Below are 17,910 nucleotides of genomic sequence, written 5' to 3' on the forward strand. Positions count from 1 at the left end.
GCTTCCTGTTGCTTTGAGAAGTCTTTGAATAGAATCTTCTATCCGCTACAGTCTGGTGTCGTCTGAAATTCAGTAAATTCTGAGATTCCTTGACTTACTGAATTTTTATTACCAAAGCACAATTAACTTGTATGCTACCCTCCCTGACTCCCACACATGCTGTAGGGTGCTAGAATTAGAGTTTCAGAACACAACTCTGGCTGTCCTTTTACATGGAGCAGTCTCCCAGTGGCAGGAATTGAACTAAGACCTCTGGCTCTTACAGCCTGAGCCTCTTCTGTGTTGGTGGAAGATCTGGTGCCAGTGGTGACATTCAGCAACTGGTATTGGCCAGGAACTTTCATGTTCCCCAAAGTAAGAGATAGTGCTTCATACTTGATGATATATGTCAACTGTAGATCTAACTTAAGAATTAACCTAGGCCAGTCTGATTTTAGAGTATCTGGTGCTTCTGATATTTTCAAGGTGCAAAATGTACAGCACACACTTCTTAGTAGAAAGAGCAGTGGATTTTGCATGCATTTTACTTGGTGGGTTTTTTTTAATATTCATTTAGCAAGTGTAATTCAAGGAAGAGAAAAAAATGGATCTCCAAGGAGGATGGGAGAGTCTCACGATGGCCAGTTCTAACATTGACAGCTGGTACTCTACTGTGTCAGCAATCCCCTCCTAGTGGGATTGCTGCCTCTTGAGAAGCTGTGTCAGCCTAGGAGGTGGGTACATGCAGAAAGGAAACATGTCCCATACACTCAGTGTAGTCTTTGTTTAGTCTTCTTGGGACAGAAGATGCAATGCAAGAATAATTACTTAATCCAAACTCAGCACAGCTGTAGATTACCATAAACATAACCTTAAACCCACCTCCGTTGGGTATGAGATATAAACTAGCTTAGGGAAGAGGATAGTATGAAGCAGTCTTAAGCAGAAGAAAAAAACAATTCATAATATAATTCTTGCTTTTAAAAATAATTGTCTTCTTCAGAGTCTGTTAGAAACTGGACCTTCACAGAGGGTCCCCTCTCCATGTGAAATTTTCCCCTTGTATGCCCGAAGCAATAGCTCAAGAAGAGTTTAAACTTACACCCAGATGTCTTTCTTGCTCTCTGCTATCAGGGATCTTTGGACAGCGGTTGGAGGACACAGTACAGTACGAGCGGAAGTATGGCCAGCGCTTGGCCCCACTGCTGGTGGAACAGTGTGTGGATTTTATTCGGGAACGAGGTCTTACAGAGGAGGGGCTCTTTCGGATGCCTGGACAAGCCAACCTTGTCAAAGATCTGCAGGATTCTTTTGATTGTGGAGAGAAACCCCTTTTTGACAGGTGAGTTGACATCACCAGACTCAGGCTGGTGTATCTCTGACATGTAAAGTCTGCCAGAATTTCCTTGCAGTGGCTATCCTAGCTTACATGTTCTTTCCACACCATCATTCTCTTTATTGAAAGTGCTTATAGAGTTTTCTCTTGGATGGTGTTGGGTGTAGAGGCCTTTACTTAGCTCAGTGCTTGAGCAGAGGGAAAAACAAGCTCATTAATTTATATGGGGCTACTCCAGTGCTTCAGCTTAAGCACACGTTGATTGAAAAGCATTGCTAGATTTGGGTGCAGTGTACAGAGCACTTGGTGGGATTCCTTCATAGGAAGGGGTGTGACAGAGGTGAAATAGGTGTTTCATTGCTTTCAGATGTTGCCTTCTCCCTTGCCACAAACACTGCATGTCTGTCTGGGGCAATATCTTGACTTACTTTTCTTTTGTCACCAGGTTTCAGAATAGTCACCACTATCTTCCCTGCCTGTTATGCCAGAGGCTGTTATGTAGATGCCTAGCTTAGTGTCAGTTCCCATGGAAAGAGTGTCAGCCCTGTCTCTAAGCATTCCATCCAAGGGCAGTGAGCGAAGGGGCAGCTCTTACCTGTCTCTACATTGGCCATGAGCTCAGGCAGTCAAATGATAAGACAGGTGAATGCTCTCAGGACCCTTTCAGTCAAATCCTGTCCATACGCTGTAACTAACATTTCCTGCACTCTGTCACATGTACCATGCTTCCCAGAGTGAAGGTCAGCATTGTGCTAACCTTAATAATGCTTTGTGAAATAGGGCTGAATCCTAACAGAGACCTTGAACTTCAGGGATATTTGGATCCAAGGGCCATTGTGTAGATCTAGCCTGATGCATATCACAGGTCCATAAGTGAGATCAGATCTGGGATGTTGTCTTGGAGACCTGGCATCATTTCTTGCTGAAATTCACTAGCGCTGTTTTTCCAGATGATGCTGGTGGCATCTCATATATTACCAGCACATTAACCTTAAGGGATCTCTTCCCTTGGACCTACAGCCAGTCTCAACATTGCCAAAAACTTCCCTATGTACTACTCCAGGAAGAGCTAGCCCACTCCTGTGTGGGCAGAAACAGTGTTTGGTCTCATCTAGGGAAGAATATCTTTAGAGTTTATTTGTAACATTCTTCTAATTCTTCCCTTCCCTCAGCTTCCCAGACCACCCATCCTCCTTTCTTTGATTCTTAACCACAGAGAATATTTGCTCCCTAAATGGAAGTGTCAAACATTTAGAAATATTTTAATAAAAAAATAAGTTTGAAATCATTAAATTGTCTCAATCTTTTCTTTAAAAAAACCCTTTGTATTTTTAAATGAATGTCTGGGTATTCTAGTTCAGAAGTAGAATTATCTTGATTGAATGCTTATACTATGGAACAGGAGTACCTGTGGAAGGAATTAACTAGGAATGACAGTTTAAATTTTGTGTTTTACTTTCATCTAATCTATACTGACTTCATTATTACAAAGATAAGCTAAGTCTCCACCAAAACAGAATAGAATTATAGAATGGTTTGGGTTGGAAAGAACCCTAAAGATCATCTTGTTTCAACCCCTTTCACTGGACAAGATTGCTCAGAGCCCATTCAACCTGGCCTTGAACACTTCCAGGGATCCACAATTTTTCTGGGCAACCTGTTCCAGTGCCTCACCACCCTCAGGTTCACAAAGCACCTTTATTTCTATAGGCACTTGAACTGGCTAAATAGATCAGTGCTGTCTCCCCTTCAACAGAAGCACTAGAAATCTCCATGAGAGAATGTCTGCCTTTCAGGTAGTCGATGTGTAATGTGCTAACTGAAGGTTCAGTACAGAATTAAAGGAAGCAAGCCTGGGGTACGTGACTGGGGTGACAGCTGAGGATCCCCCAGTTACTGTCTTTTGCTCTTTCTACCATGTCCACTGCAACTTGCAGGTCCAGCCCTCTGATCTTTTATATGTATAGTCACAGATAGCAACAAGGGAGAGGCAGTTCCACTCTGGCTGAGTGCAATGCTCTTCCTCCTACCAAGCATACTTTTCTGTGCATGTAACCAAAACTATCTATGTATGACCTGGGATCCCTAGGCAGCAGAAGTGTGAAATTCTTATGCTTTCCAAATCAGATGTAGTGAAAGGAATATCCTTTCTTATTTCCTAGCTGTAGTCAGTGCTTTTAGATGTCTTTTGTAACTACAGTGATTTTCCAGGCGCTTAGAGCCTGTCTGTCCCATGGTAGATCAGATCTCTGTGATGAATGATAATTAAAATATTTACTTTTAATGCATATGCATGTACTTATGAGAGGCCAGGTGTTGCTGTTTTGGAAGCACCTACAGCAGTCTGCTTCTATTGCACTTTTCATGCCACTGAAAGCTTGGCTGGATTTCACATGGGATAGTGGATGAAACACTGCAGACAGCAGCCCTGAAGCTGTAGTCTGGGCTCTGCTTCTCAGTGGTAGTCATCTCAACCATTCATACCTGAAAGACTACACACACACAAAAAAATAAAAAAATGGTACTGATCTCTTTTATAAAAATAATAAGAGTACTGATCTCATTTATAAAACATTTATAATCTACTGAAGAAAACCACTGTGTGAAACTCTGGTATTCTCAGATACGATTGAGCTGTTTACTAGGAATAGCATTAGCAGGATTAGTATTAAGTGGTATCTGCTGACAGCTTTCTGTGGTAATTTTTCCAGTTTCTTTTAGCTGTGTGATCCAAAAATGCTTAAAAACATACTAAGTAGAAGAGATTCAGATTTTGGATAGAAGAGAGATTTGAAACTCTCTTGCCCAGTGTTTATGATGTGTTTTTCTTTTCTCTAAAGACTACAAGAGTTATGGTGGGTAGGGAGAAACTGGTGACAAAATCTCTTTAGACTTCTAACAGTCAAAACCTTTGAGGAGGTCATCTGCAATGATTAACAAAGTTGTGAAACAGGAAACTGGGAATGAGGGAGAGATATTGCCATACAGCAGAAGCTGGATAGCTGGAAAGGGAAGAATAGATGCATCTTCATTGTGGGATCTAACACCTCAACCCCAATTTAAAGCAAAGGAGAGAGAAGAGATAAAACAAGTTCCTGGATAGGGAGATAAAATAAAAGCTTGATATCCTATCATATTAGATGGGCTAGGAAATGCCAAATACCACAGTCTGGGGGAGGAGATGTGACCCACAAGCTGGGCAGCCCTGCCAAATGGCAGTAGAGGACCTGGAGGAAATACAGCTTCCTCCGCTTTATCTTCATCATTGACCAGGACACTTGAGACCCTAGCACATCAGATGTATGTGTGTGCTGGCTGAGGAGAGGGTCAGGAAGGATCAGTGGGAGCCTCAGAGGTTATGTTTCATGGAATCAGGAGCAGAGCTCTATTGTCAATGCTGTGCAATCACCGTGCACTTGCCTGGACTGTATTGCTCACATTCCTGATCCACATTGGCTGAGGAGCCACAGTGCCAGCCTACCTTAAGCAGTAGCATGGGCATCCTGTGCCTGTGTTGCCTGAGGTGCATTTATTTCTTGGCAAAGTGGGAGTTTTCCCTTGTTTCCAGGTAGACCCTCCTGTCCAGTACAAACATGTGGCAGAAGAGCTTCCTTGCCTATGCCTGCTTTGTCCCTGTCCCTAAGAGGGACCTTGATGCACCTCCAGTGAAAGGCATCAAGCTTTGAAGTAGTGTGGGTTTCTAAATTTCCTTCCCTCTTCTCTGTTGCAGCAACACAGATGTTCACACTGTGGCGTCCCTCCTGAAGCTTTACCTTCGAGAGCTGCCAGAGCCTGTCATTCCCTTTGCCAAATACGAAGACTTTCTTTCTTGTGGACAGCTACTCTCAAAAGATGAGGGGGAGGTCAGTGATCCTTCTAATCTTCCTCCTTCTACCTCAAAGGTCGTTCCCAAGACTCAATGTAGTGCAGGGTTTTTTTCCTCATCATTACTCAATCTTGACTTACATCAGGAAAGTCCCTGGGAACCTTCCTCTGAACTTTCCTGAAGCTGTGAATTGGATGCTATTATCACAGGCTGCTGCTTGAAGCAGGAGCTTTTCTTAAGTCAGTCTTGTAGCCTCTGCTTCTTTCTTCTAAACAAAGCTGTTCTGTAACATGGTCAGAGATGCAAGGTAGGAGATCTGGGTTCCTTTCCCAGCCTTGAGGTAGACTCATTAGCAATCTGTATGAAGTCACTCCCTTTTCCTGCATTTTCCATTTTATCTATCAGAACAGCATATTCTGCTTCCCCAAGTTTTTGGTGGATGAGACAATGATCAGTGCAATGGTCTTCATATTTCTTAGTGAAAAGGCATTACAAAAGAGCAGGTTATTCTATTATGTGAAATGGGGGAAAATAAGGCTATGAATACTTTGCCAGAGCCTTCTTATGATGTTCTTCTCTTTGCTTTCCAGGCAAGGGAAAGGCCTGACAAAAACCACCAAGTCTGTGGCAGTCATGGAAATTTTGATTCATTGCTTAAGAGGAGCAGGATAATTTACAATATGATTGATTGATCTGTCTCATCCATATTATTCTTGTCGTAATACCTTAGTTCTTTGCTGGCTGCAGAGGCACGTTGGATCTGGTCTGATGTGGGTGGGACTGTGCCACCTTCTGAAACAGAAGTTTAAAGAAGCTGTAAGGGCTGTTACTAGTGTCTTGTCTTTGCTAAAGAGGCAAAGGCCTGAGGGCTTGTAAGTTGCAGTCCACAGTTCTGTTTTCTGTGTGTGGTCTCAAGAGCATGCTCATCTTTGTATCTGATGGGATTTGTAAAAACTGTTCCTCACTGTGAGTCTGGAGTTCAGGTCAAGTGGCAGAAGGCTCTGGGGAGATTGTTCTTCATGATGCCTATATGAAGATGCTTGTTTGCATGCTTCAAATGTACCAAATGTGGCAATATAAGGTTTTCATGGTTAAACACTCAAATGATGTAACCTCTAGTCAACTCTAAGAAAGCAAATTTCTGTGCATGACACAGCATTTTACCACACATGAATATGCATTTGCATCCTGAACTAAGCCATATCAGTGTGTAAATGCGCTAGTCTTGCCTTTTAAAAGGTAGGGGTATGTGTCTGCTAGCCCCAAATCTTGCTCCTTTTCTGCTTTACTCTCAGTGAACTTGGGCATCTCTGTAGGGTGCTGTGTTAGACCACACAGAGGTTATTTCACAAGAAACAGCAGTGTTTCTAAGGCAGTGGCATGGGTTTCATTTTGGTCATAAGATGTGCAGACTTGGAAGTTTTGGATCCATTAAGCACTATTGCACAAGAGTAGAGACACTGCCAAATTGGGCAAACATAATTGTATATCACTGCTCAGCTTATTAACTACGTTGTTTGCCTGATTTTGCCTGCACAAGCTGCAGCAGATTGGGAAGCAACATCTGTGTTGCTTCTGTGGGAGCAAGCTCAGATTCAACAACTTGTAGTGCAGAATTCTCTTTGGATTAGAAAGGTGAGAGGAGCACCAGATAGCCAAAAAGAAAGCTTACTAAGTACAGCATTGCTCATAGCACAGAGTTGTTTTGTTATGCTGCTGTTGTAAGCGTAAGCAATTTTTTTTTTCCAAGAAAATCTGGAACCTCAAAAAGGGCTGTTTACTTTTTCAGAAAGGAAGGTGGAGTGCCCACACCAAGGGTGGAGATGCTGTACGTGCACAGTGGCACATGGAGCAGAATGTAGCACAAAGTCATACCTAGCCTGTGGGGCCTGACTCGCTGCCTCCCACATGGCAAATCTCCCTGCTTAGAAATGTGGTTTTGCTGAAACAATAATTTTTAACACATAATGATAAGCAGAGAATTTAAAAATCAAACATTTTATTTTGTAAAAGTATTTTGAAACAAAATGTAATCTTATTAGTTTCATTTGAAGTACTATTTTGGTTTAATTTTTTACTTGGAAGTTTTGATTGAGACTTTTGGACTTGAAATATTTTCTTTAGTTTTGCATACCCACCCTTCCCCCCTCACCAGAATTGCTCAAGGCAAATTACCCATTTGAATAAAACTGTTGGCATCTCATCCTGCTACACTGTGACAATGGATAGAAGTTATTATTTTAGCTTGGCTTAATTCCAGCACTGTGCTAAGCTTTCAGTTTTTCATTCAAATTGCTTTTCATCTTCATTCTGCACCCAACTCATCTTTGCTGTTCGATTGCAAACAGGAACATAACAGAGACCTTAGGTTTTGCTGAGGTCTCTGGGTATCTCAGCAGGTCTGCAGCATTAAAAGGGATTTGATTCCTATCCTGACTGATTTGAAGGAGGGATCAAAAATTGAAAACAATTTTAGAGAATGAGAGATCTTCAAATGTCTAAAACCTCATTTGAGTCTGAGCTGACTTGACATGGTAATGTTTTAGCCTTTGCTGATGCCTGTATTCTAGAGATGCACACAGCAGTTCAGTGGATTGAGGTGGCTTTGAAGTTTTAAAGAGGGGTCTGAATCTGAGTGAACATCTAAAGTGTTGCTAGTTTTCCAGCCAAACTAGACGCTCCAAACTGATGCTTATCTGCTACACACATTTCAAAACCCTTGGGTTTGAGATAATTCATCAGGAAGCAGCATTTTCAAGGAGGGTAAGAGTCGTTACTGAAAAATCCCATGGTGAATAACAGTGCAGTGCTTCTATTGCTTGCTGGGCTGCAGCCCTAGGCATAGTCAGTGCTATTTGTTAATTCAGCAGTTTCAAGCTTGTGTTTCCCTTTACACTTTTGCTGTGGTGTTACCAGGCTCAGCCTTCTGCCTTCTGCAGTTCAGGTGGTTGGTGCATACAAATCCATGGCAGAGCTGATAAATGCTGCAGCAGAAGAAAAAGCTTTTTTTTAACATGGCAGGTGTTTGTGCCTTGATGAATATGAAGATACTTCCTGTAATACCATGTTTGAGATTCCTTATGACAGAGCATGGATGATAAATTTTTAGAATCTTTTTTCTTTCAGGTAGCATCTTGTCCCTTTAAGTCATGTTCCCTGCTGTTCACAGCTGCCTGCAGTTTTCTGTTCTAAAGCCTCCTCTTGAATCCAGTGGATCTATGGTATTTTAATTCAGAGCACTTGAAATATAGTGCCAAATACTATCTTGATTTCCTTATTTGAAATATATTGGGTTACAGAGCAAAATTCAAGAGGGAATTAGGTCTCTTAGCTCCCCTATTTCTAGTTCAAACTTGCCACTTGAAAGCTGGTTGACCTGAACAACTGACCTTAACCTTCACATCAGTAATTGCTGTCCTTGATTGAAAAATTTTGAGAAGTTAGAAAGAGAGGGTTGTGATTTTCAAAAGTGACTATTGGTGTCTCCATTGTTGTCACTGTTAAAACAGCATGGTGTTTAAGCTAAGGAATTACAAAGGGCCTACTCCTTTTAAGAATTCTGGTTTAAGTTTCAGGGTTTTATTAGAGAACTTTTTTCTTTTTTTTTTTCTGGGATGTACAGAATGAAGAAGTACCTATAAATTTAGGACTTTAAGGAGAAAGGCAGAAATAGAGACTGCTCTCTGACTTGTCTGGACCAGAGAAATCAGGAAGATCTTGCAAGAGTCTGGCCAACAGAATTCCCTCCATAACAGTCCTTAATAAATTGAGGAGAGTTTAAAATGAGTGTCCAACTGCCCTTCTTTGGCTTAGACCCAGTTGTTTCTGGGATTTCTCCATCATTTGCTGGTAGCCCTCCATCATTCAATAGCAGCTATCACTCTTCATAAATGTGCGTCAGGATCTATTTTTCCACAGAAAGTTGTCTTCAAAAATAAGCAAATCTCCAGAGCCACTGCAGCATTGACAGTAACAAGCAAGTGATGCTTGGGACTGTAGCAGGACAATAGCCTTCTAAGTCAGAGGTGTTCATTATACGATTTAAATAGCTCTGAGTTTTTAAGTCATTTCTTTGGCTGATGTCTCATCTTACATTTTAAAGTAAAGACAGAAATTTTGTGAGGAAGTATGTCACAGGTCAGCATGACTGCAAATGAAAGTATGTAATTAAAAAGGAGGTAGTTGAATTGAAGTGTCATTTAGGTTTTTTAAGAAAAACTCCCCTCTGTTGAGCATTCTTCCCATGTATTTATATTGCACTTGATTCCTCGAAGTTCCAAATAGGCCAGGTACTGCAAAGGCACACCTGCTGGTACAGTGCTGCTCATGCCAGTGGGCAGACTTTGAAGCCTGGCAGGCGTCACTAATTGAAGACTTGTACATTAAAGCTGACTGGAGGATTTTCACTGAGAACTGAATCAAGCTCCAGATGTCATTTTTTTGGTAGGGCACAAAACATAGGATGACACATCTTTTAAAGCAAAGTGTCCTTGTGTTATCTGTTGTTCAGCATTTGGCTATGGAAGGAGTACTTTGTACTATTGAAGGAAAGTCTGCTTTGCAGCATTTACATTAATAGCTCTCTCCTTGTTTTTCCTGTCCCTCAGGGTACCCAAGAACTGGTTAAACAGGTGAAGAATTTGCCCCAAGCCAACTACAACCTCCTCAAATACATATGCAAGTAAGTGAAATTAATTAACACTTGGAAAAGTCTCTAAGGTTTGGGGGGCTGTCTTACATGCAAATAATATACTCTGAATGTATGAATATTCAGACATCACTTACGTGTAGGTTACTGCTCCTGTAAAACATATGGAGGTGAACAAACAGCCTGCCTGAAGGAAACTCTTGGTTTATCCAAGAGCATCAGCCAACCAAATTGCTGTCACCCACAGCCTTGGCAGCAGGCATGAATGGTACTAATATATTGTTTATTTCAGAATCACAGACCACTAAAGAAAGACAGTTTTTCCAGGTACTGCACACCTGGAAGATTTACGACACAATTGAGTAGCAGGTGTAGTCAGAATAGCCAGGCTGGCATCTGCTCTGGTTTGGAAGTAGGGTTAGGAGTGGCTTCCTCTTGGATTACCAGGGACCCACAGCCTTGTCTCCCCTCATCTCTGTGCTGATTCTGACAGTTTTTGGGCTGCCGCTTTATCTGGAAGCTGGAATAAGACTGTTTTTAAAGGTCCCTTCAAACCCAAACCATTCTATGATTCTGTGATCTGTATTTTGTTAGATTCAAGCCCAGCTACAAAGCTCTTTCCACTGACTGCTAGTTCTAGGACAAGGAAACGATCCTATGTGCTTTTACTTCTATCACTTACGGATATTATAAGTGAAAACTAACTGAAGTCAATCTTTGTAATTGGAGAATTCCTGTAACAGTGCAAAAATCTGTCCTTTCAGACCCAGTAGAAGGCTGGATGCCTGCTAGATGGGCGCTTCTAGCAGAAACCATCCTGTGTTCTCTGGTTCATAGGCTAGAAGGGATCTGGGGTTATTACTGAGTATCTAACTGCATTAGTCCCTAGAACTGTTTCAGGTATCAGGGTTGTATTACAGCAAGACTAAACTAACCCTGCCTCAGAATGCCTACAGTCTGAGAAGTGACTGACTTACTATTCCCCTCCTCCTTTGATTTTTCTGGGGGAACTTTTCAAGGTTCCTTGATGAAGTTCAGGCTCACTCCAGCATTAACAAGATGAGTGTCCAGAACCTGGCTACAGTATTTGGACCAAATATATTACGGCCCAAAATGGAAGATCCGGTGACCATGATGGAAGGTAGGTACTGCTCTTGTGAGACAGCACAGAAGCTGTGTTTTGGAGCTATAAGTGAAAGGTCATACAGTTGTTGGTAGCTGATCAGTAGCTGCAGAGTCAGAACAAGTCAAGCCATCCAACAGTGCCTGTGGCAGGGTATACCAGTTGGCCTCTTATCCCATTCATCACTGGTCTGGGAGTATCTCTCCTCCACCACGTGGAGATGCCTCTGCCACCTGGAAACTCTTTTTGAACCTACTGCTAAAATGAAAGATCAAGTGTTTTTCAGAAGGATAATTTTTTAAGTATGAAACTGCTATAATTTAGTATTGGTGCATTTCAGTGGTCATACAGCTCCCTGTAGAGAACATCCAGGTCACAATGAGAGGACTGTAGTTTTTGTTGTGCCACAGTGGCTATAACTAGGTGTCTTAGAAGTGTTGTTTTCTAAGCAAGACTGTAACTGCATCAGAACTTCACAGAATTCAAGAAATGAGTTGAAAATAATTGTTAATTTTGGATGTAAAAATCTGAAGCTTTAAAATTACCTGCCTCTGATAACAGGCAGGCTGACACTAGGGCTGGGATACAGCTTCTCTCCCAGGTGGCACTGGAACACAACTACTGTGGCACAAGTTTTAGCAGGGTTTTTGCATCGAGTTTTGTGGGATCTTGGCAAGCCTGAAAAAAGAATTGATGGATTAATCCAGCATTAGGTACAGATGGAGATACTGTGCCCAGGATGCTTGAACTCAACTCTGGCACTGCTCCCTAGCTGTAGGGGGCAGCTGATGGTGGTGGTGTTCTGTGTGATGGAAATCCTCCACAGAACACCAGTCTTGTCATGCCCCGACAGCAGCAGTGCCTTTAGCTCTGCACAGGTGATGTGCAGATGTTGCCCACAATGGCAGCTCACTGTAAGGACAGCATCAGAGCATGACCTGACATATTACAGTTGTTCAGGAACTCAAAGCCTACTACAGAGATGTGGGCCATATTATTAAGGGTAGATTTGAGACCCTCTCAAGGTGTGGAAGGTGCAAAAGTCTGGGGAGGAAGAGGAGTGTGGGAGTAGATGCTGGTTGCTCAGTGTTACAGAGGTGGGGACAGATGAAATCAGTCTGTATGCAATGCTGTGACTTCCCCTAGTTGCCAGGGGGGCAGCGCTGTTATGGCTTTCACAACCTTGTCCAACAGCTCTTTGTTCAGCTGGCATAAGTGAAAGGTTTGGGTTCAGTTCTTCTCATGCATTTCATTATGCAGTTCATCTGATGGCAGAGGTGCCTGTACTGTGTAGATGCCACAGATGCTCTAGTCTCATAGTCTTTCCTAATAATCATATAAAACACCACAGTGATCTGACCTGGAATTCTGTATTGCCACAGATCTGAACTGTAGAAAAATTGAGATATGCGGACTAGATTTTTAGACTTATTATTATACTAATAATAACAGCAATAGCAATGTTTTGTTTTATTTTTAATTGAGGATAGAAGGTTGGTTAGATAGAAGTAACAGAAGTGGAAAGACTCAATAAATTTATTTTAGCTTCAGGGTAATTTGAATCTGCTAAATAAACTGATAAAGTACAATACTGCACCCAGATCTTAAAAAAAGGCACCCTAGTTGTGCCCCTTTTCAAATTTGAACTATGAATTAGAAATAGAAAAACCTGAACTTTAACAGCTAAATTGTAAAGAATGCCCTTATCTCCAAATTAAATATTTCTCTTCTTGCTTTCACAAACATAAAATAGATGTGGTAGGTGAGCTCAGTACCTCTTGCTGTCAGGCCAAAACCTCATCATTAAAATCAGGCTCTTGTCTTGAACTCCTGAGTATGTTGGTCTTATTCTCTATTTTAAGTAATACTTAAAGATAGAATTGCATATTCACCCTTTTAAAGTTTTTTCTCTTTTGTAGGAAGTGCTTTGTATTAGGTTTGGTAAGTGGTGTTCTCAATTAGAGTTCATAATGGTTGGCTCTACTGGAAAACAATGACAGCTCGTTTCTGTGGATTTAAATAATTGCAAGTACTTTCTGCACTTGCTCTACACCTTCTGCAAGTGTCTTATGCACACGTCCTGCTTTCTGCAAGTTTCTCTATGCACTGTGTGCAGCAGAAGGCCTAAGCTGCAATTTCTGGTTCTTCAATAAGCAGTAGTTCTGGGCCAGTTCAGGCTATAAAACTGGATGCAATCTAATTGTGGAAACCTGCTGGATTTTGAAGCTGGACAGAGTTCCTTCATCCCAGCAAATGGTGGTTAGTGTGCTCAGGATTTAGCATGCATCCCTGCACAGGGCTGTGCTGTCCTCCATGGATGCAAACATAGATGGGTGCTGGCTCTGAAGCCCCTGCCTTGGTGTGGTACAAACCTGCCCTGTTTTCCAGGTGGCCTCCACATCTGTCATCCTCCAAAGTCAGTTAAGCTTTCAGGCTCCTTAAGCAGGTCAGTTTATTAGTCATTACTAGTGATCATTTGTACTCTGCTAGTCTGCTGCATTCGGGAGCTGAACTGAGACTTGCATCCATCACAGTCCCCCTTTCCAGCAAAGGCAGTGATTCCTGTTCCTTGCAGTCCTTTATAGAAAAGCATGGAGCAGCTGTTTGTGCAGACCCATTGAACTGCACAGCAGCCACAGACCTCTCAAGATGCTCATGGGACATCTCACAGGCTGGGGGTGACTCTCAGACTGCCACATTTCCTCAACTGCTTGCCTTTGTTTTCCACCCACAGGCACCTCGCTAGTCCAACACCTGATGACAGTGCTGATAAGTGAACAGGGGCGAATCTTTGCTGTTCCTCAGGCGGATATGCCAGGGAGCCAGCTGGAAATCAGGCCTGTGCGCCAGCGCAGTACCGTAGAGTGGATCTCCGAGGAGGATGGAGAGGACAGCAGGTCAGAGAACAGCGCTCCCAGTCCTGCTGATTTGCCTTCTGGCAATGCTGTGGCTCTAGAGGTCACCCCAGGACCTGCAGTGAAAAACATTCCTCCAGAGCACAGTGGTAAATTGACTCAGCCTGCCACCAGCCCCAGTAAAAGAGTGCAGACACTGCCTCCATGGAAATATTCCTTCCGCCAGCAGGGAGCACGGTCTGTGAGTCCAAAACTGGGTAGCTCATCCTTAGATATCCCCAACCTCTCCTCCAGTGGGAACTGGTTGATGAATGGACTGTACTCACTCCGAGGCCATCGCCGGACAGCCTCTGGGGAGCGCGTTAAAGACTCATGTTCCTCCCAGAGACTCTCTACTTATGACAATGTCCCTTCGTCCAGCCTGTCCCTCAGCACACACAGCATGGCCAGCACCAAATGGTCAACATCATCATGTGAGATCTCAGTGATGGACTCAGTCAGTAGCTGCCCAGCCTGCCGGGCCAGTGACTCTTCTGCTTTAAGCTCTCTCAAAACCGAGTGGATAACTCAGGGCTCGCTGTCTCAGAGTGAGGTCAAGACTGCAGACCTGGAAAACAGCATGGACAGGTTTGAAGCATGCAGCAGCAGCGAACAGAGCGACCTGATTGCAGCTTCCCGAGACACTGTCCAGTGCTCCAGGGCCTTACAGAGCTTGGTGGTGGAGCTAAAGACAGAACTGAGCAAACAGAGGACTGAGTATGAGACTAGTATCAAAAGGTAATGTCATCTGCAGGGGGGATGAGGAAGTTGTCTGTCAACATCAATCCTGTCTGAACATGGGCTATGAAGGTGTAACAGGGTGGGTACTGCAGTTGCTGGAAAAGTGAGGCTGGAGCACCATAGAGAGTTCAGAAAAACAGTATCTTTATTAACAGGAGTGACCAAATAGCAGGAACCCAGAGAGAAGGAGGGAGACTAAAGCACTAAGCCCAAACATGTAAGCACCCCAGTCACTAGAGTTACTCTTACCAACTCAGAACACTCCCCTGAAGGCAGAGGCTACATCTTCTAAGCATTGGCAGACAGCAGGCATCCCTGCTGTCTTTTTGGGGAAAGAACCACCAACACCAAGAGCACAAGCCCTCTCACCTTTTTTATTGAGCCTGTTGGAGAGATCTACCTAAGGAGGTGAGGCCACCACCCCCCAGGAAGAGGTCGCAGACCCTGCTGCTCTCTCTCTCTTCCTCCTTTCTCTCCCCCGCCATCAGCTCTTCTCCCAAGGCTGTCCAACCAATAGGAGAGACTCAAGTAACTTTAGTTTATGCAAAGTCTGTCTTCAAGGACGAAGCTTTCACTGTATCAGCTTTTGTTCCCTAGAACTTGGCAGGAAAAAGGATAAATCTTTCTACAGGTGACAATGGCAAACACACAGACCAAAATGTCAAGTTTTAATTCCTAACACAGAAGGGTATCAGGATCTCGGACCTGAAGTTCACACAGGGAAATCCAGTACTTCACATTCTGTGGTTTTAGTGAAAATGAGTACTGCACAGGTAATGTCAAAGTCTGCTCTTAGTGTCCTCAGAGATACAGCAAAGCAAACATCTTGGAGGGAGCAATTGGGACCCAGGGTGGTCAGGCCTCAACAGGGGACTCTGTTGGTCTGTGCAGGTAGTGATATTTGTGCTGTATCAGCCTGAAATTGAGGTGGTCTTGTTGATTTTCCCAGCAGAAACATTATTGAGGAAGCTGATCTTGACTATTTCCCAGTGTTGTTTTTTTGTGCTGTTGGTTTTGAGATGGTATCTCAGCTACGACTTTTTCAGCAGACCTTTTGTGTTGAACTTCTAGAAACCTCAATTTTGGTTTCAGGTGTAAAAAGTGGTCCTTGGCTCCTGCTTGTGCAGCAGACACATGAAGTGTTATTTGCCAACTGGTGTTTCCTTGCACAACTGCAACTGCTGGTGCTATACTTAAGGTTTCACAGATATTTCACAGATCTGAGCTCAGAAAAATTCCTTCCAATTTTCAGGAGAGCTGTGTGTGAGGGCAGAAGCTGCAGGAAGTAGAAAGTATTAAGAACTAGGAAGTCAGATTTATTAATTTGTGTTAGTATATTAGGTTGTATGAGAGTATGTGCTTAATAGAGTAACTTTCAGGCAAGCAGTCAGAGAAATTTGCACATAAAATTGAATTCCTTTAAGCAACAATACATGTTTTAATATACAGCCAAATGCAAAATTGCACATCATGTTATAATACAGAAGAATTTTCATTGGCCTGGGCTCTATAGCACCAGTACTTAGCACTGAAGAAGGGCTGCAGTCCCATTTCTTACAACTAGTTCAGTTCTTGGGATGGGGGTTTGTGTCAAGGTGTTAATGTTATACTTCTTCAATTATTAAAATTCTGGTAGCATTTCTATACCTCAATTTCCAACCAGTCTCCCAAACGTGGTACCAAAAGCACATGACTGTTGGGATTGTATAGCACAGCTTTAGGCTGCATTTGTTGTCACTTGTTTCTTGTTGACTAATTTCTCAGAAATATATCTCAACTGTGATGTCTTCCTGTGGGCCATCTGTTAAGGTAGGAATTCCACTTGCTACCTTCCTGCTTATGTTATCGTTTCCTATGGTGGTGGTGTGCCAGCCTCAGCAGCGTTTCTGCCTCTTTCATTGTAGTGCCTTAGTGTGTGGAGCTGGAAGGAGGATCAGGCTGTGTAGCAGTTTCAGTTCCATCACAGAGTAGGAGAAAAGCCTACCCACATATTGTTGTGTTCCAGGTACAGGAGCTGATGAGAACACCACCAGTTGCTTGCACAAGGTGTAGGAAAAGGTCTCTGAATGAGGATGGTAGTTCATGACTTATTTGTTGGGTTTTTTTAGATGCCCTACTGATGCAGAAGGGGAGGCAGATGGGTGTATGTGCCTTGCATTTAATTCTGCAGAGCTGCCCTCACAAGCCTTGATGAAGGGATAGAGAGTAATAAACAGAAACATGAGGCTGTCGGACTGGGAAATGTGTAGCTACACATTCTTACCTGCTGCCAGTGGGATGGCTTTCCACCTCTTATCAGCAGGGCCTTAAGCTGTGGACACCAGGGACATCCATCCAGGAAGACCTGTTCTTCATTCCAGCTGTTGAGCAGTTTCAGCTCTAACACCTGCCTTTCCCCTTCGGCTGGACAGGGCAGAGAGCACTGTGGCTGGAGGGGAGGACTTGGGGAGTAAATTGGCCAGGTCTCACAGGGCAAAGTAGCTGAGAAGAAAATGCATAATGAACTAATAGTTTCATAAAACCAGGCAAGATGCAATCACTGCTTTTATGCATTAAACAGGATGATTCCAGCTGTTCAGGATTACAGCCTGAAGGATTGTGCTGTCAAGTCTAACAATTTCAAGCCAAGTTTTTCAGCTCTCAAAAATTTTGCAATGTTTTTACTACATCTGCAGCAATTTACATGTGCAAAAATGTGTTCTTTTGGGGTCTGCATGAAAGTCCATTCCTGTGGAAAGACAGGACCTAACTAGCAAAGAAGGGAGGCTGCTTAAAAGGAAAAATTTAGGCTGCTTCGCTGTCTTTATTGAAGATAATTTAGTCCCTAAAAATAATAATTAGTTGCTTTACAGTTGTACATGTGCTTGTGTGGTTTGCAGAACTCTGTGTGTAGCAGGACAAGTTTTAATGAAAGAGTATGAGCTTTTTTTTGGCATGTACATAAGTGGAGGGAAAGCAGAGTCAGTATCTGCCTGCGGCAGAGGTAAGGAACACTTGCTGATGGAAAAGCTGTTACTTTTCATCATCAGCTGCCCATTTTCTCTCTCTTAGTCAGAGGGAGGCAAGTTTTATGGCCTTCCCTTAACCAGTCTATTCCAGAGCATTTTGCCCTCAAGGTTAATATAATTATCAGACATTCTTTGTTGAGCTTCACTAATTCATGTTTACCACCTGGGACTCCTTAAGAAAATGGAAGTATCTTGGAGAGGACTGTTGTGTGTGTAGAAATGCAGTATGTACTGTGACCCTGTGTAATTCAGAACATGGACAGCTAATCTAGGCTGCTGCAGATGACCCCTACACTCCATGGCAGAAAAATGTAATCAGCAGCTCAGAGCTGTAGGATGTAGCAAAAATGTTTTA

The 17,910-nt window shown here is 42.9% G+C and overlaps 1 protein-coding gene across 4 annotated transcripts in view; it reads left to right on the forward strand.

The window, feature by feature from the left end:
- ARHGAP22 (Rho GTPase activating protein 22) overlaps nt 1–17,910 on the forward strand; it is a 126,684-nt gene that overhangs the window by 106,757 nt on the left and 2,017 nt on the right. For all 4 annotated transcript variants that reach the window (XM_071563198.1, XM_071563200.1, XM_071563199.1 and 1 more), the window contains 5 exons: nt 1,114–1,321; nt 5,046–5,178; nt 9,749–9,822; nt 10,809–10,930; nt 13,647–14,544. In XM_071563198.1, coding sequence (XP_071419299.1) covers nt 1,114–1,321; nt 5,046–5,178; nt 9,749–9,822; nt 10,809–10,930; nt 13,647–14,544 — 1,435 coding nt within the window. The remainder of the gene's footprint in view (nt 1–1,113; nt 1,322–5,045; nt 5,179–9,748; nt 9,823–10,808; nt 10,931–13,646; nt 14,545–17,910) is intronic.

Source organism: Pithys albifrons, chromosome 9, assembly GCF_047495875.1.
Source record: "Pithys albifrons albifrons isolate INPA30051 chromosome 9, PitAlb_v1, whole genome shotgun sequence".
NCBI lineage: Eukaryota > Metazoa > Chordata > Aves > Passeriformes > Thamnophilidae > Pithys > Pithys albifrons.